Source organism: Coregonus lavaretus (genome assembly GCF_964263955.1).
Source record: "Coregonus lavaretus genome assembly, chromosome: 27".
In the NCBI taxonomy this organism is placed as follows: Eukaryota; Metazoa; Chordata; class Actinopteri; order Salmoniformes; family Salmonidae; genus Coregonus; species Coregonus lavaretus.
The window spans coordinates 41426602-41448277 of record NC_140014.1 but is presented as its reverse complement, the minus strand read 5'-3'; the positions used below and the strand labels follow the sequence as shown (position 1 = coordinate 41448277).

The window sequence follows — 21676 nt, the reverse complement described above, 5'->3', positions numbered from 1 at the left end:
TAAGGCGTCGCAACAACCAATGCTTGCGTAACACGTCATCGACTATCAAATTGCTATAACACGTGGTTAGCTGATACTTGAAATACCTATCCAGGCGTTGTAAGATCTGGCATGCATCAGCAACACCTGGGCAGAGGAACGTGCCCTTTGTGTCATCTTACATTCGAGTCATTTAGCAGACGCTCTTATCCAGATAGATTTACAGTAGTGAGTCATTTAGCAGACATTCTTATCCAGATAGATTTACAGTAGTGAGTGCATAAATGTTCATACTTTTTCCCCCCTCTGTACTGGTCCCCCGTGGAAATCGAACCCACAACCCTGGCGTTGCAAGCGCCATGCTATACCAGTGTCCACTGATGGGGCGAGCAGAGGGCGGCGGAATCACACGGGGTGTATGGTAATATTTTATGTATCATTAAAGAAAATGTTGGGAAATGTCAAAGATAAAAATATAGTAAACATGATTGGCATTTTATAAGTCCAGATGCATGTCTAAATAAGGCATATAGCCAATACAGTGTGTAAACATGCTTTAATGAATGTATGTATATTATTTTTTAAAGTGTCTGAGCCACGCCACCAATATAATGAGATAAAGGGAAAGAGGCAAGAGTGCCCATGGCCGTTTGGAGTAAACAACATGTGTTGTTGGAATTTTCAAAGATAATAGTGGCGTGGCAGTTAAAGATGTTAAATCAGTGATCTTAAGGGGAGTAGCTTTGTAAGCTATGTATACACGACTGTGCATTTGTGTGTGTATAAAAGAGATCTCTGAGCCAAAAGAGAGACAGCCGTTCCCTGGAGTGGCTCGGCTTTGTTACGCAAATAATAACGTCTAATTTCTGGATTCACAAGCTCCAGTCTCTCGAGAGATATTTTTGAGTTGACTACTTTTGAGTCAAATATTTATACGACAGGTGAAGGGGTGAAGACACAGACCCGTAGAGAACAGAGGAGAGTCATCACCCTGAAACACGTCTCGCCAGTCCACCCTCCTCCAACAGAATGGTTGAATTCCTTCCCGACTAGATTGCAACCACATTTTACAACGCCTGGATAGGTATTTAACAAAATATACTAACCACATCACGATATAGCCATCTGACGCCTGACTGCACAGTCGATGATGTGGCAGGTTGATGCAATACAACGCCTGCACATCTAGTCGGGTAGGAACTCGACCAGTGTGTGAGGTGTGCAACTTCTGCTTCCATTTCCCCAGAAAGTACCTGGCTTCTTCCTTTTTTTTTGGTTCATCTGAGTATCCTCATAAAATTAATAAACAGATCAAACTGAATAAAATGAGTTTTCACATTTTAAAGTTTGTAGACCACACACCCCCAAGTGAATAAACAAAACATATTTATTTGGGTAGTCCATGCCTGATGTCCAACACACTCGAACCAAACGAACATTGAAACAACATTTACCACAGAAGAGAGGGGAAGTAAGCAGCAGTTGTCTCTAAACCAGCGTTTTCTAAACTCAGTTCTGGGGACCCCAAGGGCTGCACGTTTTGGTTTTTTGTCCTAGCACTAATATATGCCATTTAGCAGCTGCTTTTATCCATGCATGCATACATTTTATGTACGAGTGGTCCCGGGAATCGAACCCACTACCCTGGCGTTACAAGCGCCATGCTCTACCAACTGAGCTACAAAGCACTACACAGCTGACTCAAATAAGCAAAGCTTGACAATGTGTTGATTATTTGAAAAATTGGCTGTAGTGCTAGGGCAAAAACCAAAACGTGTACCCCTTGGGGACCCCAGGACAGAGTTTGGGAAACGCTGCCCCAACCAGTGATCCAGGGCCAGGTATGTTTTCATTCCCCTAATGGGTAAGGTTAAGATTGGGGGTTACAGTTATCTTACTAGGCACAAACTGGCTAATCAACGTTGTTTCCACGTAATTTCAACAACAACACAAAAAAAAAAATCTATGTGATGACATTGAATCAACAACGTGGAAAATTACTTCCCTTCAGGGTTGGGCCCAATTCCATATCGACTCCAGTCAATTCAGGAAGTACGCTGACATTTCAATTCTCGACCAATGAGAAACATTTGGAATTTAGTTTACTTTCAGAATTGAAATGGAATTGATGCCGACCCTGCTTCCCTTCAGGTCGGTACAAAGATACTATATGAGAGAGAAAACATGCAACACTTCTGATTTCATAAAACAGGCAAAAGGACAAAAGTTGTTCAACAAGGTCTGTGCTGTAAGACAAACGCAAATGATTTAAGTCTGGACATACTCATAACAATTATTATTTATATTTTTGCATTGTTCTCTCACTTTGCTACCTTGCATGAGAGGAGAGAAACCCGTCATCGGTTAATACAAACATGATTTGTAAATTCACGAGTTCTCTTTTCATAACAGTTGAGGCAGATACTAAAAACTACAACTGTCATTGCCAGTTACAGCAATACTGCTACCCAGTACATCAAAATACCCTCATCGTGTACTGTCTAAGACCTCACAGTGCATGAAGCAGCCAGTTCAGCAAAAACAACCGATGAACAGAAATACTGGTGCCACATTGTCTCTTTTCACTGACTGGTTAAGTGCCTGCCTGTATGACACAAAAAACCTGATTTGACATCACTGAGTTAAACAACAGAGACGGAGAGGGAGATGGAGAGAGAGACGGAGGAGGGAGATGGAGAGAGAGACGGAGAGGGAGATGGAGAGAGAGACGGAGGAGGGAGATGGAGAGAGAGACGGAGGAGGGAGATGGAGAGAGAGACGGAGGAGGGAGATGGAGAGAGAGACGGAGGAGGGAGATGGAGAGAGAGAGAGACGGAGGAGGGAGATGGAGAGAGAGAGAGACGGAGGAGGGAGATGGAGAGAGAGAGAGACGGAGGAGGGAGATGGAGAGAGAGAGAGACGGAGGAGGGAGATGGAGAGAGAGAGAGACGGAGGAGGGAGATGGAGAGAGAGACGGAGAGGGAGATGGAGAGAGAGACGGAGGAGGGAGATGGAGAGAGAGACGGAGAGGGAGATGGAGAGAGAGACGGAGGAGGGAGATGGAGAGAGAGACGGAGAGGGAGATGGAGAGAGAGACGGAGGAGGGAGATGGAGAGAGAGACGGAGGAGGGAGATGGAGAGAGAGACGGAGGAGGGAGATGGAGAGAGAGACGGAGAGGGAGATGGAGAGAGAGACGGAGGAGGGAGATGGAGAGAGAGACGGAGGAGGGAGATGGAGAGAGAGACGGAGGAGGGAGATGGAGAGAGAGACGGAGAGGGAGATGGAGAGAGAGACGGAGAGGGAGATGGAGAGAGAGAGACGGAGAGGGAGATGGAGAGAGAGACGGAGGAAGGAGATGGAGAGAGAGACGGAGAGGGAGATGGAGAGAGAGACGGAGAGGGAGATGGAGAGAGAGACGGAGAGGGAGATGGAGAGAGAGACGGAGAGGGAGATGGAGAGAGAGACGGAGAGGGAGATGGAGAGAGAGACGGAGAGGGAGATGGAGAGAGAGAGAGAGAGAGAGAGAGATACATGTAAAAACAGAGATATAGGATGCATACCGTGCAGCTGTTTAGTTTGTATATATATATTTTTTTGACCCAGGGTTTGGAGAAGCCCTTTGCTCTCGCCCTCCTCACTCCTCCACCTCCTCCTCCTCCTCCTCACTCCTCCACCACCTCCTCACTCCTCCACCACCTCACTCCTTCTTCCTCACTCCACCTCCTCACTCCTTCCTCTTCTTCACCTTCTTCACCTCCTCCTCCTTACTTCAGCTCCTCCACCTCCTCACTCCTCCACCTCACTCCTTCTTCCTCACTCCTCCACCTCCACCTCACTCCTCCACCTCCTCACTCCTTCTTCCTCACTCCTCCTCACTCCTTCCTCTTCTTCACCTCCTCCTCCTTACTTCAGCTCCTCCACCTCCTCACTCCTCCACCTCACTCCTTCTTCCTCACTCCTCCACCTCCACCTCACTCCTCCACCTCCTCACTCCTTCTTCCTCACTCCTCCTCACTCCTTCCTCTTCTTCACCTCCTCCTCCTTACTTCAGCTCCTCCACCTCTTGTTTGACCTCTGTTACGTAGTGGTGATCCTTCCCATGAGCCACTTCCATGATGGCGATCGCCTGGACAGGAAACAGGAAGTGACACGTTACCCATCAACGTTTGTTGGTCGTCACTATCTGGCCAGGTTGCAAAGACATAAACCCTGCCCATTTCAAAAAATTATATATTTTTTTACATCTGATTTTAAACCTAACCTTAACCACACTGATAAGCTTATGCCTAATCTTTAAAATAATGTTTTTGTTTTCATACATTTCTACGATTTAGCCAATTTTGACTTTGCAGCTTGGACATCTAGTGGGAACTCTAGATCAGGGATCTCTGACTCTGCCAGAGAGCTACAGGGTTTGCAGGGTTTTATTCCATCTCTGCAGTAACACACCTGATTCAATTGATTAAGGCCCAGGTTGAACCAAGAATAACTGAAGGTGTGTGTGTGTGTGTGTGTGTGTGTGTGTGTGCGCACGCGACAGGGTTGGAGTCAATTCCATTTCAATTCAGAAAGTAAACCAAATTCCAATTCCAAAAATTGTCCTCATTGAAAAGCATTATAGAGAATTGGAATGTCAGTGTACTTCCTGAATACCCTGGTGAATGATGAGGCGTTACCTTCTTTAACGCCTTGACTCCCTGGTTCTTCCTCTCCAGTCCCAGGTATAGTCGGCCCAGTTTCAGGTACATGGATGCCACGTTCAGAGAATAGGCTGGGTAGTGGATACTGGACACACAGGAGAGATTAAAGAATCAGTGGTGTAGTGGAATGTAAATGGCGTTTACGCACTTTTATTTTGGGTGCACGTTTACCCACCTGAGGAAGAATGTATCGAAAGTAAAAGGGAGCGTTCCTTCACTCAAAGGGAGCTTTCCTTCACTCAAAGGGAGCGTTCCTTCACTCAAAGGGAGCTTTCCTTCACTCAAAGGGAGCGTTCCTTCACTCAAAGGGAGCTTTCCTTCACTCAAAGGGAGCGTTCCTTCACTCAAAGGGAGCGTTCCTTTACTCAAAGGGAGCGTTCCTTCACTCAAAGGGAGCGTTCCTTCACTCAAAGGGAGCGTTCCTTTACTCAAAGGGAGCGTTCCTTTACTCAAAGGGAGCGTTCCTTTACTCAAAGGGAGCGTTCCTTCACTCAAAGGGAGCGTTCCTTCACTCAAAGGGAGCGTTACTTGTACACATGACTAAGTAGCTTTGAATAAAAGCGTCTGCTGTATGTTGTGGTCACCTGTATGGTTGAATGATCTTCTCTCCGTAGCTCATGGCTCCGTCCCAGTCCTGCATGTACAGACACACTCCCATGGCCTGGTACATCATATGCAGCATGTACACGTTAGTGTCTGCGAATATAGAGCCCATCTTCTCCTGGCTCAACTCGCAGATCTCCAGCAGCTCACTAGGGGGTGCTAGAGGGTTAAGGACTTAATACAACACATAGATCACTAGGGGGTGCTAGAGGGTTAAGGACTTAATACAACACATAGATCACTAGGGGGTGCTAGAGTGCTAAGGACTTAATACAACACATAGATCACTAGGGGGTGCTAGAGTGCTAAGGACTTAATACAACCCATAGATCACTAGGGGGTGCTAGAGGGTTAAGGACTTAATACAACACATAGATCACTAGGGGGTGCTAGAGGGCTAAGGACTTAATACAACACATAGATCACTAGGGGGTGCTAGAGGGTTAAGGACTCAATACAACACATAGATCACTAGGGGGTGCTAGAGGGTTAAGGACTTAATACAACACATAGATCACTAGGGGGTGCTAGAGGGTTAAGGACTTAATACAACACATAGATCACTAGGGGGTGCTAGAGGGTTAAGGACTTAATACAACACATAGATCACTAGGGGGTGCTAGAGGGCTAAGGACTCAATACAACACATAGATCACTAGGGGGTGCTAGAGTGCTAAGGACTTAATACAACACATAGATCACTAGGGGGTAATAGAGGGCTAAGGACTTAATACAACACATAGATCACTAGGGGGTAATAGAGGGCTAAGGACTCAATACAACACATAGATCACTAGGGGGTAATAGAGGGCTAAGGACTCAATACAACACATAGATCACTAGGGGGTAATAGAGGGCTAAGGACTCAATACAACACATAGATCACTAGGGGGTGCTAGAGTGCTAAGGACTTAATACAACACATAGATCACTAGGGGGTGCTAGAGTGCTAAGGACTTAATACAACACATAGATCACTAGGGGGTGCTAGAGTGCTAAGGACTCAATACTACTTACGCCAGTCCAATGAGCTCACAGTTTGGGTATTAAGGGGGGACAAACGGAACGTTCATAACATTGGCCTTGCAGGAGTGATTTGTGGGTAAAAGGGCAGATTGCTTCTAGTCTTGAGAAGCTATTGAAGGTCCATTCATAAGGTTGCTGAGTGTAGTGGCACTGTACCTACTGCTCTACACGGGTCACATACAGCACAGGAACTGAATACCTGACATTTCTACAGCGCAGCACACGCCCCACTGTCAATCAAACCTCCCCCTCCCACACTGTATCCAGGCACTAAAGTGGGACCAGCCAAAAGAGCACAGATAAAATTACTCTTCCAGAGTTATATTTAAAGGGTAAACTTTTGTTATTTTTACCGATTGTTGTACTCTTTTTTTTATTTTTTATAAATCGACTTGTCTTATTGATTAGCTTTGCTACTTTCCTTTATGTTGTGCTGTTGAGGAAGAGCGCCAATTAATCACTGTACCATTTCCACCCACTATATTGTTCACGTGACAAATAAACTGATTTGATTTGAGGGGGAGAAGGTGAGAGGGACAGAGGAAAGAAAGTAGAGAAAGAGAAGGAGGTAGATAAAGTGAGAGTGGGGATGGAGAGAGCAAAGGATATGTGGAAACGAAGAGGTGTACAGTAGAGAAGGTATAGAAACGAAGAGGTGTACAACAGTAGGGAAGGTATAGAAACGAAGAGGTGTACAATAGTAGAGAAGGTATAGAAACGAAGAGGTGTACAACAGTAGGGAAGGTATAGAAACGAAGAGGTGTTCAGTAGGGAAAGTATATAAACGAAGAGGTGTACAGTAGGGAAGGTATAGAAACGAAGAGGTGTACAACAGTAGAGAAGGTATAGAAACGAAGAGGTGTACAGTAGGGAAGGTATAGAAACGAAGAGGTGTACAGTAGGGAAGGTATAGAAACGAAGAGGTGTTCAGTAGGGAAGGTATAGAAACGAAGAGGTGTTCAGTAGGGAAGGTATAGAAACGAAGAGGTGTACAGTAGGGAAGGTATAGAAACGAAGAGGTGTACAGTAGGGAAGGTATAGAAACGAAGAGGTGTACAGTAGGGAAGGTATAGAAACGAAGAGGTGTACAGTAGAGAAGGTATAGAAACGAAGAGGTGTACAGTAGAGAAGGTATAGAAACGAAGAGGTGTTCAGTAGGGAAGGTATAGAAACGAAGAGGTGTACAGTAGGGAAGGTATAGAAACGAAGAGGTGTACAGTAGGGAAGGTATAGAAACGAAGAGGTGTACAGTAGAGAAGGTATAGAAACGAAGAGGTGTACAGTAGAGAAGGTATAGAAACGAAGAGGTGTACAGTAGGGAAGGTATAGAAACGAAGAGGTGTACAGTAGAGAAAGGAAAGGATATTCTTGTAGTGCTTGGCCCTACGGAACTCTTCAATAACATTCCTGGCGTAGTGAACCATCTTTCGAACCTCCTCTGGCTGTGGGGGAGAGTTCATCTTATGAAGCTCCATCTTAGCGCCATCCTAAAAAGAGGGGCAGAGAGAGAAAGAAAGGGGAGAGAGAGAAAGGAAGGGGAGAGAGAGAAAGGAAGGAGAGAGCGAGAGAAAGGAAGGGGAGAGAGAGAGAAAGGAAGGAGAGAGAGAGAGAAAAAAATGAGGGTTTGGGGTAAAACAGGGCTAGAATGGCTCCAGAGGGGAATGCATGTATTCTAGTTTGCACACAATGAGGACACACTCAGACCAATAACAGAGTGCTGCAGTCTTCGTTACTGCAGTGCGTCCCACGCCTTTACTGCAGTCACAGTGTGTAACCCACCCAGTTTGAGGAGTTGTCTAGTCCTGGAAGTTAGCCCTGTTCCTGGAGAGCTACCCTCCTGTAGGTTTACACCAGGGCTCTCCAACCCTGTTCCTGGAGAGCTACCCTCCTGTAGGTTTACACCAGGCCTCTCCAACCCTGTTCCTGGAGAGCTACCCTCCTGTAGGTTTACACCAGGCCTCTCCAACCCTGTTCCTGGAGAGCTACCCTCCTGTAGGTTTACACCAGGGCTCTCCAACCCTGTTCCTGGAGAGCTACCCTCCTGTAGGTTTACACCAGGGCTCTCCAACCCTGTTCCTGGAGAGCTACCCTCCTGTAGGTTTACACCAGGGCTCTCCAACCCTGTTCCTGGAGAGCTACCCTCCTGTAGGTTTACACCAGGCCTCTCCAACCCTGTTCCTGGAGAGCTACCCTCCTGTAGGTTTACACCAGGGCTCTCCAACCCTGTTCCTGGAGAGCTACCCTCCTGTAGGTTTACACCAGGCCTCTCCAACCCTGTTCCTGGAGAGCTACCCTCCTGTAGGTTTACACCAGGGCTCTCCAACCCTGTTCCTGGAGAGCTACCCTCCTGTAGGTTTACACCAGGGCTCTCCAACCCTGTTCCTGTGAACCTAGTTATGGTTGTGAAATAGAAGTGTTAGTGACATCAGTAGTATTGGTAGTAGTTGTACTGGTATTAATAGGGTTTTCATAGGCTATGTGCTAGTTACACTGACCTATTTTGGTCTGGTTTGTACGTCTGTAGTTATCAGGTTATTGTACTGTACCTTAGACCGGGTGGCACACTCATCACACACGCAGGTAAAGAAGTAAGAATCTCTCAGTCTCTCGTTCCTGTCGTCCGTCGGGTAGAGCAGGTCAATGTAACTGTTGAAGATCTACACAGAGAGAGGAAGGGTTAATACGACCTCCACGGGGAGAGGAAGGGTTAATACGACCTCCACGGGGAGAGGAAGGGTTAATACGACCTCCACGGAGAGAGGAAGGGTTAATACGACCTCCACGGGGAGAGGAAGGGTTAATACGACCTCCACGGGGAGAGGAAGGGTTAATACGACCTCCACGGGGAGAGGAAGGGTTAATACGACCTCCACGGGGAGAGGAAGGGTTAATACGACCTCCACGGAGAGAGGAAGGGTTAATACGACCTCCACGGAGAGAGGAAGGGTTAATACGACCTCCACGGGGAGAGGAAGGGTTAATACGACCTCCACGGGGAGAGGAAGGGTTAATACGACCTCCACGGGGAGAGGAAGGGTTAATACGACCTCCACGGGGAGAGGAAGGGTTAATACGACCTCCACGGGGAGAGGAAGGGTTAATACGACCTCCACGGGGAGAGGAAGGGTTAATACGACCTCCACGGGGAGAGGAAGGGTTAATACGACCTCCACGGGGAGAGGAAGGGTTAATACGACCTCCACGGGGAGAGGAAGGGTTAATACGACCTCCACGGGGAGAGGAAGGGTTAATACGACCTCCACGGGGAGAGGAAGGGTTAATACGACCTCCACGGGGAGAGGAAGGGTTAATACGACCTCCACGGGGAGAGGAAGGGTTAATACGACCTCCACGGGGAGAGGAAGGGTTAATACGACCTCCACGGAGAGAGGAAGGGTTAATACGACCTCCACGGGGAGAGGAAGGGTTAATACGACCTCCACGGGGAGAGGAAGGGTTAATACGACCTCCACGGGGAGAGGAAGGGTTAATACGACCTCCACGGGGAGAGGAAGGGTTCATATGAACAAGGCCAGGGTTAGAGGTCAGGTTTAGTGTGTGTGTGGTATGGTGTGTGAGTGTGTGTGTTGTTTAGTGTGTAAGTGTGTTTAGGTCGCACCTCATCTCCAGGCTCAGGTTTAGTGTATTTGTATTTATTATGGACCCCAATTACTCTTCCTTCCTGCGGTGCTCTCGAGTCCCTACTCCCCTACCACGTATCTACAACACAAAATCCATGTGTACGTGTGCGTATAGTGCATATGTTGTCGTGTGTGTCTATGCATGTGTCTGTTCCTGTGTGTGTCTCTTCACAGTCCCCGCTGTTCCACAAGGTGTATTTGTATCTGTTTTTTAAATCTGATTCTACTGCTTGCATCAGTTACCTGATGTGGAATAGAGTTCCATGTAGTCATGGCTCTATGTAGTACTGTGCGCCTCCCATAGTCGGTTATTGACTTGGGGACTGTGAAGAGACCTCTGGTGGCATGTCTTTTGGGGTATGTGTGCGTGTCTGAGCTGTGTGCTAGTCGTTTAAAAACAGACAGCTCGGTGCTTTCAACATATCAATACCTCTCACAAATACAAGTAGAGATGAAGTCAATCTCTCCTCCACTTTGAGCCAGGAGAGATTGACATGCATATTATTAAATGTTAGCTCTCTGTGTACATCCAAGGGCCAGCCGTGCTCTTTGTGGCTCCTGACCATTCGACTGAACAGTAGTCCAGGTGCGACAAAACTAGAGCCTGTAGGACCTGCCTTGTTGATAGTGCTGTTAAGAAGGTAGAGCAGCACTTTATTATGGACAGACTTCTCCCCATCTTAGCTACTGTTGTATCAATATGTTTTGACCATGACAGTTTACAAGCCGAGGTTACTCTAAGCAGTTTAGTCTCCTCAATTTGCTCAATTTCCACATTATTTATTACAAGATTTAGTTGAGGTTTAGGGTTTAGTGAATGATTTCTCCCAAATACAATGCTTTAAGTTTTTGAAATATTTAGGACTAATTTATTCCTTGCCACCCATTCTGAAACTAACTGCAGCTCTTTGTTAAGTGTTGCAGTCATTTCAGTCGCTGTAGTAGCTGACGTGTATAGTGTTGAGTCGTCCGCATACATAGACACACTGGCTTTACTCAAAGCCAGTGGCATGTCGTTAGTAAAGATTGAAAAAAGTAAGGGGCCTAGACAGCTGCCCCGGGGAATTCCTAATTCTACCTGGATTATGTAGGATAGGCTTCCATTAAAGAACACCCTCTGTGTTCTGTTAGACAGGTAACTCTTTATCCACAATATAGCAGGGGGTGTAAAGCCATAACACATACGTTTTTCCGGCAGCAGACTATGATCGATAATGTCAAAAGCCGCACTGAAGTCTAACAAAACAGCCCCCAGTCTTTTTATCATCAATTTTTTTCAGCCATTTGTGTAAGTGCTGTGCTTGTTGAATGTCCTTCCCTATAAGCTGAAAGTCTGTTGTCTATTTGTTTACTGTAAAATAGCATTGTATCTGGTCAAAGACAGTTTTTTCCAAAAGTTTACTAAGGGTTGGTAACAGGCTGATTGGTCGGCTATTTGAGTCAGTAAAGGAGGCTTTACTATTCTTCGGTACCGGAATGACTTTTGCTTCCCTCCAGGCCTGAGGGCACACACTTTCTAGTAGGCTTAAATTGAAGATATGGCAAATAGGAGTGGCAATATCGTCTGCTATTATCCTCAGTCATTTTCCATCCAAGTTGTCAAACCCCGGTGGCTTGTCATTGTTGATGGACAATCTTTTCACCTTCCATACTCACTGTACGGAATTCAAAATTACAATTCTTGTCTTTCATAATTTGGTCAGATGTACTTGGATGTGTAGTGTCAGCGTTTGTTGCTGGCATGTCATTCCTAAATTTGCTAATCTTGGCAATGAAAAAATCATTAAAAAGTAGTTGGCAATATCAGTCGGTTTTGTGATGAATGAGCCATCTGATTCAATGAATGATGGAGCGGAGTTTGCCTTTTTCCCAAAATGTCATTGAAGGGGCTCCAAAGCTTTTTACTATCATTATTTATGTCATTTATCTTTGTTTCATAATGTAGTTATGACCTTCTTCTTTTTATTCAGTTTAGTCACATGATTTCTCAATTTGAGTATGTTTGCCAATCGTTTGTGCAGCCAGACCTATTTGCCATTCCTGTTGCCTCATCCCTCTCAACCACACCATTTTTCAATTCCTCATCAATCCACAGGGATTTAACCGTTTTTACAGTCATTTTCTTAAATGGGTGCATGGTTATTAGTAACTGGAATAAGCAATTTCATAAATGTGTCAAGTGCAACGTCTGTTTGCTCCTCATTACACACCATGGACCAACAAATATTATTTAAATCAACAACATAGGAAACACTACAAAACGTATTGTATGACCTCTTATACACTATATTAGGCCCAGCCTTTGGAACTTTGGTTTTCCTTATTATGGCTACTATATTGTGATCACTACATCCGATGGATCTGGATACTGCTTTCAAGCACATTTCTGCTGCATTAGTAAAGATGTGATCAATACAATTAATTCCTGTGCTGTTTGTAACTACCCTGGTAGGTTGACTGATAACCTGAACCAGGTCGCAGGCACTGGTTACAGTTTGAAGCTTTTTCTTGAGTGGGCAGCTTGATGAAAGCCAGTCAATATTTAAAATCACCCAGAAAATATACCGCTCTGTTGATATCACATACATTATCAAGAATTTCACACGTTATCCAGATACTGACTGTTAGCACTTGGTGGTCTATAGCAGCTTCCCACCAGAATGGGCTTTAGGTGAGGCAGATGAACCTGTAGCCATATTACTTCAACAGTATTTAACATGAGATCCTCTCTAAGCTTTACAGGAATGTGGTTCTGAATATAAACAGCAACACCTTCACCATTGGCATTTCTGTCTTTTCTGTAAATGTTACAACCTTGTATTGCTACCACTGTATCAAAGGTATTGTTTAAGTGAGTTTCAGAGATAGTCAGAATATGAACGTCATCTGAATAATCATCATTATTAATTTCATGAACCTTGTTTCCTATGTTAACGTGTGCTATTTTGAGAACTTTTCTGAGATGCTTGCTTGTTTTCTTTGCTTTACTGGGAAGCTTAGCAGAAGTAGATATGTTCATGTTATTTATGTTAGTGCAGGGTGAGCTGCACACAGTGGACTTCCTACTAGGGCACACCGCCTCAGTGCTAACAGCATAAATCTGGTTCATAGGCACATGATTGCTGCATACAATAGCTGTAGGATCAGTGGGGGCATTCAGGGCAGTTAGAGGGACATAATTAGGTTACTTACATTGTGTCTACCACTGCCCCTGGTATAATGTAAATTTGCTAAAGCATTATGACTCAGCGTCACAATGGTAGGGATTAACTGGGCTTGGGTCATTGATAAGTCATTGTCTCAACGCAGCCTTATAATGCTGTGAAAAGATCCAGGAACCCAAATGATTTGGGTGGATCCCATACTCCTTATAAAACGTGTTTTGTTTCCAAAAGGTATCGAAATTGTCAACAAAAGTTACACCCATTGAGCTGCAATAATCACGTAGCCAGTTGTGAAGAGAAAGAATCCTGCTAAAGTGTTCAATGCCATGATTCAGAGAGGGCACAGGGCCAGATATGATGGGTCTTTTATTAGTGACTAGCAGAGAGTCAATCAGCTCTTTGAAATCCAGTTTCATCTGTTCAGAGCTGCCCTTCATAATGTAATTAAAACCCACATGCACTACGATAGAATCGATGTCCATGTCCTGGTGTAGTACATTCGGGAGGAGCTTAGTAATGTCATTTACTCGAGCTCTGGGATAGGACATTGTTTTTGCACCAGCAACAGTCACATTTCTTACCATGGAGCTGCCCAAAATCACGGCTGGCGAGAAGGACGAGGAAATCCACCCACTCCCACGCTTCACAGGATGGTGCTGGTCTCCGAAAGATGGAGAAGCCCCGCTCGATCCAGAGCAGGGACAGAAGGTTGCCGACGTCGACTTCGAAATCGTAGGGGAAAGAGTAGGAGTACCCCCAGCGACCAAGGTGCAGGAAGATCAGGCTCCGTTGTTTGTATCCGCTCCAGGACTCTCGTTGGGAGTGTAGACTGCTTTGCGGGAGGCCGCTGTCTTCGGCTTCCACGGCTCACGACATGCGACCATCGTTAATTGCCGTGCTCCTCTTGCTGTGCTCCTTCGACTCCGCTATCAGATGGGGGAGGAGAGGCAGGAGATGGCTCCCCTGGCGAAAGAACTCCGGGCAACAACGGCCAGTCGGATAACAACAAGACGGATATGCATCCAACCAGCCGTCCAGCCACCGGCGTAGAAAAGGTAAACATTCCACTCTCCCCCCAGTTTCTTACGTAGGCTGGCGACCTGCGTGATCAAGGAAGCCACCTCAAGCCTATAATCCTCCGCAAGCAAACCATTGCAGCATTGGAACTCTGAGTGATCCAGTTTGTCCTGAAACAAAGCGTAGTAGATGCAGCTCCTACAGCGCTGGAACCGTTCATTTACTTCTCCAGACAAAAGAGGGCTCCATTGGAAAACTCATCTGGGACTAACTTCGTTAGCTTGATGGCTAACGTTAGCAGCTTAGCAGCTCTTTCAAGCATTCTTTAACCTCACAGTTAAGCGGGATTCCGGGACATGAAATAGCTGTCCTAGCTGTTAAAAAGCTAACCGCGTTGCAGAATCCATGCAAAAACAAGTTCGGTATTTATGTTTAAGAATGGTTATGTTGGTTATGTTTTAGTTAAAATAACAAACCAAGTGTTTCTAGTATACAGTGTTCAGCTGTGCACTCTGATGACGTCAGGACCAACACAGGTAGGGGCGGGAACAGACTGCTTCTTGGGTAGGGGCGGGAACAGACTGCTTCTTGGGAAGGGGCGGGAACAGACTGCTTCTTGGGAAGGGGCGGGATCAGACTGCTTCTTGGGAAGGGGCGGGAACAGACTGCTTCTTGGGAAGGGGCGGGAACAGACTGCTTCTTGGGAAGGGGCGGGATCAGACTGCTTCTTGGGAAGGGGCGGGAACAGACTGCTTCTTGGGAAGGGGCGGGAACAGACTGCTTCTTGGGAAGGGGCGGGAACAGACTGCTTCTTGGGAAGGGGCGGGAACAGACTGCTTCTTGGGAAGGGGTGGGAACAGACTGCTTCTTGGGTAGGGGTGGGAACAGACTGCTTCTTGGGTAGGGGCGGGAACAGACTGCTTCTTGGGAAGGGGCGGGAACAGACTGCTTCTTGGGAAGGGGCGGGAACAGACTGCTTCTTGGGAAGGGGCGGGAACAGACTGCTTCTTGGGAAGGGGCGGGAACAGACTGCTTCTTGGGAAGGGGCGGGAACAGACTGCTTCTTGGGTAGGGGCGGGAACAGACTGCTTCTTGGGTAGGGGCGGGAACAGACTGCTTCTTGGGAAGGGGCGGGAACAGACTGCTTCTTGGGAAGGGGCGGGAACAGACTGCTTCTTGGGAAGGGGCGGGAACAGACTGCTTCTTGGGAAGGGGCAGGAACAGACTGCTTCTTGGGAAGGGGTGGGAACAGACTGCTTCTTGGGAAGGGGTGGGAACAGACTGCTTCTTGGGAAGGGGCGGGAACAGACTGCTTCTTGGGAAGGGGTGGGAACAGACTGCTTCTTGGGAAGGGGCGGGAACAGACTGCTTCTTGGGAAGGGGCGGGGACAGACTGCTTCTTGGGAAGGGGCGGGAACAGACTGCTTCTTGGGAAGGGGTGGGAACAGACTGCTTCTTGGGAAGGGGCGGGAACAGACTGCTTCTTGGGAAGGGGCGGGGACAGACTGCTTCTTGGGAAGGGGCGGGGACAGACTGCTTCTTGGGAAGGGGCGGGGACAGACTGCTTCTTGGGAAGGGGCGGGGACAGACTGCTTCTTGGGAAGGGGCGGGGACAGACTGCTTCTTGGGAAGGGGCGGGGACAGACTGCTTCTTGGGAAGGGGCGGGGACAGACTGCTTCTTGGGAAGGGGCGGGGACAGACTGCTTCTTGGGAAGGGGCGGGGACAGACTGCTTCTTGGGAAGGGGCGGGGACAGACTGCTTCTTGGGAAGGGGCGGGAACAGACTGCTTCTTGGGAAGGGGCGGGGACAGACTGCTTCTTGGGAAGGGGCGGGGACAGACTGCTTCTTGGGAAGGGGCGGGGACAGACTGCTTCTTGGGAAGGGGCGGGGACAGACTGCTTCTTGGGAAGGGGCGGGGACAGACTGCTTCTTGGGAAGGGGCGGGGACAGACTGCTTCTTGGGAAGGGGCGGGGACAGACTGCTTCTTGGGAAGGGGCGGGGACAGACTGCTTCTTGGGAAGGGGCGGGGACAGACTGCTTCTTGGGAAGGGGCGGGGACAGACTGCTTCTTGGGAAGGGGCGGGAACAGACTGCTTCTTGGGAAGGGGCGGGAACAGACTGCTTCTTGGGAAGGGGCGGGAACAGACTGCTTCTTGGGAAGGGGCGGGAACAGACTGCTTCTTGGGAAGGGGCGGGAACAGACTGCTTCTTGGGAAGGGGCGGGAACAGACTGCTTCTTGGGAAGGGGCGGGAACAGACTGCTTCTTGGGAAGGGGCGGGAACAGACTGCTTCTTGGGAAGGGGCGGGAACAGACTGCTTCTTGGGAAGGGGCGGGAACAGACTGCTTCTTGGGAAGGGGTGGGAACAGACTGCTTCTTGGGAAGGGGCGGGAACAGACTGCTTCTTGGGAAGGGGCGGGAACAGACTGCTTCTTGGGAAGGGGCGGGAACAGACTGCTTCTTGGGAAGGGGCGGGAACAGACTGCTTCTTGGGTAGGGGCGGGAACAGACTGCTTCTTGGGAAGGGGCGGGGACAGACTGCTTCTTGGGAAGGGGCGGGAACAGACTGCTTCTTGGGAAGGGGCGGGAACAGACTGCTTCTTGGGAAGGGGCGGGAACAGACTGCTTCTTGGGAAGGGGTGGGGATCAGGATGTGTGTGTGCATGTGTCTTGGTTCTTCTATCCTAAAATCCCCAAAAGTAAAACAAGGAAAATTCTCCCTCGTGGGGACATTTCCCATGTCCCCCATTTTAAACTTAGGGGTTAGGGTTTAGGGTTACAATTAATTAGGGTTAGGTTTAGAATTAGGGTAAGGGGTTAGTGGTTAGCTTTAGGAGTAAGGTTTAGGGTTTGCAAAAATAGGATTTAGAATTTTCCCACATCCCCATGAGAACAAAGGCTATTTTAAGCTTAGGGGTTATGTTTAAGGGTTAAGGAAAATATGATTTTTAATGGAAATTAATTTGAGGTCCCCATGAGGATAGAAGAACATAGTGTGTGTGTGTATTCAGTGTGTGTGTGTGTCAGTGTGTGTGTTGAGGCCAGGTCTCACCTCGTCTCCAGGCTGGATGTCCTGCACGGCTCGTACCTCTGCTACTGTCCCCTTATAGGTGACGATGACGTTAGGACTACAACTATGGTTCATCAACGCTACACTGGGGAGGGAGAGAGAGAGATGAAGATAATGAGTTTTGTGTCTTCCATCCTAAATGATTTTGTGTACAGTTTCTGTACTGCCATTGCATTGGTGTGAATGGGTCCAGTGATGACATTGTAGACTTACTCAGGGAACACAGCAGAGCCCAGGTGAGACAGTTCCTCATCCTCTATGGTGAAGCCATTACAGTTTACCTACAGGGGGCGGTAGAGAGAAAGGTGGGAGAGGGGGGGTTGGGTGAGAGGGGCAGTGGAGGAGGAAATGTGGAGGTACAGGGGATTGGTAGAGAGAAAGGTGGGAGAGGGGGGGGTTGGGTGAGAGGGGCAGTGGAGGAGGGGGGGGGGGGGGGGGGGGGGTACAGGGGTGAGAAGAAGAGATACTGTAACATTAACATGAGCCGACCATCCTGCACAAGACCCCAGTCAGTCTAAATACCAGTCCACCACTGACTGAGACACACAGAGAGAAAGAGTGAGAGAGAGCAAGAGGGCGGCAGAGGGAGAGAGAAAGAGAGAGCAGAGGTGTAATGACAAATATCTCTACTCCCTGTTGTAGCAGACGAGGAATGTTAGTGGTCTGTCTTGACTAACGTAATGAAACTAAACGCTATAGGTTAGATCCCTCAGGTCTGTCCTGACTAATGTAATGAAACTAAACGCTATAGGTTAGATCCCTCAGGTCTGTCCTGACTAATGTAATGAAACTAAACGCTATAGGTTAGATCCCTCAGGTCTGTCCTGACTAATGTAATGAAACTAAACGCTATAGGTTAGATCCCTCAGGTCTGTCCTGACTAATGTAATGAAACTAAACGCTATAGGTTAGATCCCTCAGGTCTGTCCTGAGTGGGGGAAAAGTCTGGTGTTATGGAGGCTTATGTCTGTCTGTGTTAACAACAAGACAGGTGGAGAGAGATAGAGAGATCGGGGGAGGAAAGAGAGAAAGAGGGGAGGGGAAAGGAAGACAGAGGATGGAGAGAAAGGGACAGAGGGGGGAGAGAGAGAGAGAGAGAGGGACAGGGGGGAGAGAGAGAGGGACAGAGGATGGAGAGAGAGAGAGAGGGACAGAGGATGGAGAGAGAGGGACAGGGGGGGAGAGAGAGAGGGACAGGGGGGGAGAGAGAGAGGGAAAGGGACAGAGGATGGAGTGGTAGGGACAGGGGGGGAGAGAGAGGGACAGGGGGGGAGAGAGGGACGGGGGAGAGAGAGGGACGGGGGAGAGAGAGAGGGACAGGGGGGGAGAGAGAGAGGGACGGGGGGGAGAGAGAGAGGGACAAAGGGGAGAGAGAGAGAGGGACAGGGGGGAGAGAGAGGGACAGGGGGGGGAGAGAGAGGGACAGGGGGGGGAGAGAGGGACAGGGGGGGAGAGAGAGGGACAGGGGGGAGAGAGAGGGACAGGGGGGAGAGAGAGGGACGGGGGGGAGAGAGGGACAGGGGGGAGAGAGAGGGACGGGGGGGGAGAGAGAGGGACGGGGGGGAGAGAGAGGGACGGGGGGGGAGAGAGAGGGACAGGGGGGAGAGAGAGAGGGACAGGGGGGGGAGAGAGGGACAGGGGGGAGAGAGAGGGACAGGGGGGAGAGAGAGGGACAGGGGGGAGAGAGAGAGGGACAGGGGGGGAGAGAGAGGGACAGGGGGGGAGAGAGAGGGACAGGGGGGGAGAGCGAGGGACAGGGGGGGAGAGAGAGGGACAGGGGGGGAGAGAGAGGGACAGGGGGGGAGAGAGAGGGACAGGGGGGGAGAGAGAGGGACAGGGGGGGAGAGAGAGGGACAGGGGGGGAGAGAGAGGGACAGGGGGGGAGAGAGAGAGACAGGGGGGGAAGAGAGGGACAGGGGGGGGGAGAGAGGGACAGGGGGGGAGAGCGAGGGACAGGGGGGGAGAGAGAGGGACAGGGGGGGAGAGAGAGAGGGACAGGGGGGGAGAGAGAGAGGGAAAGGGGGGGAAGAGGGACAGGGGGGGAGAGAGGGACAGGGGGGGAGAGAGAGGGACAGAGGATGGAGTGGGAGGGACAGGGGGGGAGAGAGAGGGACGGGGGGGAGAGAGAGGGACGGGGGGGGAGAGAGAGGGACAGGGGGGGAGAGAGGGACAGGGGGGGAGAGAGAGGGACAGAGGATGGAGTGGGAGGGACAGGGGGGGAGAGAGAGGGACGGGGGGGGAGAGAGAGAGGGACGGGGGGGGGGAGAGAGGGACGGGGGGGGGGGAGAGAGGGACGGGGGGGGGAGAGAGAGGGAGAGGGGGGGAGAGAGAGAGGGACGGGGGGGGGAGAGAGAGGGACAGGGGGGGGAGAGAGAGGGAGAGGGGGGGAGAGAGGGGGACAGGGGGGGGAGAGAGAGGGAGAGGGGGGGAGAGAGAGAGGGACAGCCAATCTAGAGCAACTACGATGTCAAAGCGCTGACAATGCACGGTGTGGCCACCTGTGAGTTAGTCTGGCTAACAACAAACTCAAAGTCTTCCTGACTTCAGAGTCTTTAAGGCTCCTTGATGTTGTCAGCACGATGCGTCGACAATGAAGGGGGCTGTGCTTTTTTACTGATTGGTTCTCCTCTGTGTCTCTCACTCAAACACCACATGGACAACTACACAGCCTCTGAGCCCCGCCCACCTCCAATACAACCGTTTCAAAGCCAACCAAAGTGGGAGGTCTCAACCCACAGGAAAGAAAAACAAGTTTGAGAGAACCAATCAAAGATCAGCACATTCCTGCTTGAATACTGCTTTTACAACGGCCTCCTGTCCAGATCAGTGTGTCACAGCTCTCCAAGCGGTGTACCACCTGAGTCTCCCAAGCCAGGCTACCTCTGTACCACGTGAGTCTCCCCAGCCAGGCTACCTCTGTACCACGTGAGTCTCCCCAGTCAGGCTACCTCTGTACCACGTGAGTCTCCCCAGTCAGGCTACCTCTATACCACGTGAGTCTCCCCAGCCAGGCTACCTCTGTACCACGTGAGTCTCCCCAGTCAGGCTACCTCTGTACCACGTGAGTCTCCCCAGTCAGGCTACCTCTGTACCACGTGAGTCTCCCCAGTCAGGCTACCTCTGTACCACGTGAGTCTCCCCAGTCAGGCTACCTCTGTACCACGTGAGTCTCCCCAGTCAGGCTACCTGTGTACCACGTGAGTCTCCCCAGCCAGGCTACCTGTGTACCACGTGAGTCGCACCAGTCAGGCTACCTGTGTACCACATGAGTCGCACCAGTCAGGCTACCTGTGAGAGTTTTCATCTATATTTTTCATAGCTATCTATTTACCACCACAAACCAATGCTGGCATTAAGATTGTACTGAATGAGCTGTATAAGGCCATAAGTGAACAGGAAAACGCTCATCCAGAGGCAGCGCTCCTAGTGGCCGGGGACTTTAATGCAGGGAAACTTAAATCAGTTCTACCTAATTTCTACCAGCATGTTAAATGTGCAACCAGAGGAAAAATAACTCTAGACCACCTTTCCTCCACACACAGAGATGCATACAAAGCTCTCCCTCGGCATCCATTTGGCAAATCTGACCATAACTCTATCCTCCTGATTCCTGCTTATAAGCAAAAACTAAAGCAGGAAGCACCAGTGACTCGGTTAATAAAAAAGTGGTCAGATGACGCAGATGCTAAGCTACAGGACTGTTTTGCTAGCACAGACTGGAACATGTTCCAGGATTCTTCAGATAGCATTGAGGAGTACACCACATCAGTCACTGGATTCATCAATGACGTTGTTCCCACAGTGACCGTACGTACATACCCCAACCAGAAGCCATGGATTATAGGCAACATCCGCACTGAGCTAAAGGGTAGAGCTGCCGCTTTCAAGGAGCGGGACTTTAACCCGGACGCTTATAAGAAATCCCGCTATGCCCTCCGAAGAACCATCAAACAGGCAAAGAGGTCCGTACAGGACTAAGATTGAATCGTACTACACCGGCTCTGACACTCGTCGGATGTGGCAGGGCTTGAAAACTATTACAGACTACAAAAGGGAAGCACAGCCGCGAGCTGCCCAGTGACACAAGACTTCCAGACGAGCTAAACCACTTCTATGCTCACTTCGAGGCAAGCAACACTGAAGCATGCATGAGAGCACCAGCACTCCACACTGCCCTTTCCCACCTGGACAAGAGGAACACCTACGTGAGAATGCTATTCATTGACTACAGCTCAGCATTAAGCTCATCACTAAGCTAAGGATCCTGGGACTAAACACCTCCCTCTGCAACTGGATCCTGGACTGCCTGACGGGCCGCCCCAGGTGGTAAGGGTAGGTAACAACACATCTGCCACACTGATCCTCAACACGGGGGCCCCTCAGAGGTGCGTGCTCAGTCCCCTCCTGTACTCCCTGTTCACCCATGACTGCATGGCCAGGCACGATTCCATCACCATCATTGAGTTTGCCGA

The 21676-nt window shown here is 49.3% G+C and overlaps 1 protein-coding gene across 1 annotated transcript in view; it reads right to left on the bottom strand.

Annotated features, from left to right (window-relative positions):
• Positions 1-4022: 4022 nt before the first annotated feature.
• LOC311102467 (N-lysine methyltransferase SMYD2-A-like) overlaps positions 4023-21676 on the bottom strand; it is a gene marked incomplete at its 3' end in the record, with an annotated part of 50665 nt that continues 33011 nt past the window's right edge. The window contains exons 6-12 of the mRNA XM_084143824.1: positions 17418-17485; positions 17187-17289; positions 8856-8966; positions 7655-7796; positions 5265-5442; positions 4657-4765; positions 4023-4106 (exon numbers count right to left, since the gene is read on the bottom strand). Coding sequence (XP_083999950.1) covers positions 4023-4106; positions 4657-4765; positions 5265-5442; positions 7655-7796; positions 8856-8966; positions 17187-17289; positions 17418-17485 — 795 coding nt within the window. The remainder of the gene's footprint in view (positions 4107-4656; positions 4766-5264; positions 5443-7654; positions 7797-8855; positions 8967-17186; positions 17290-17417; positions 17486-21676) is intronic.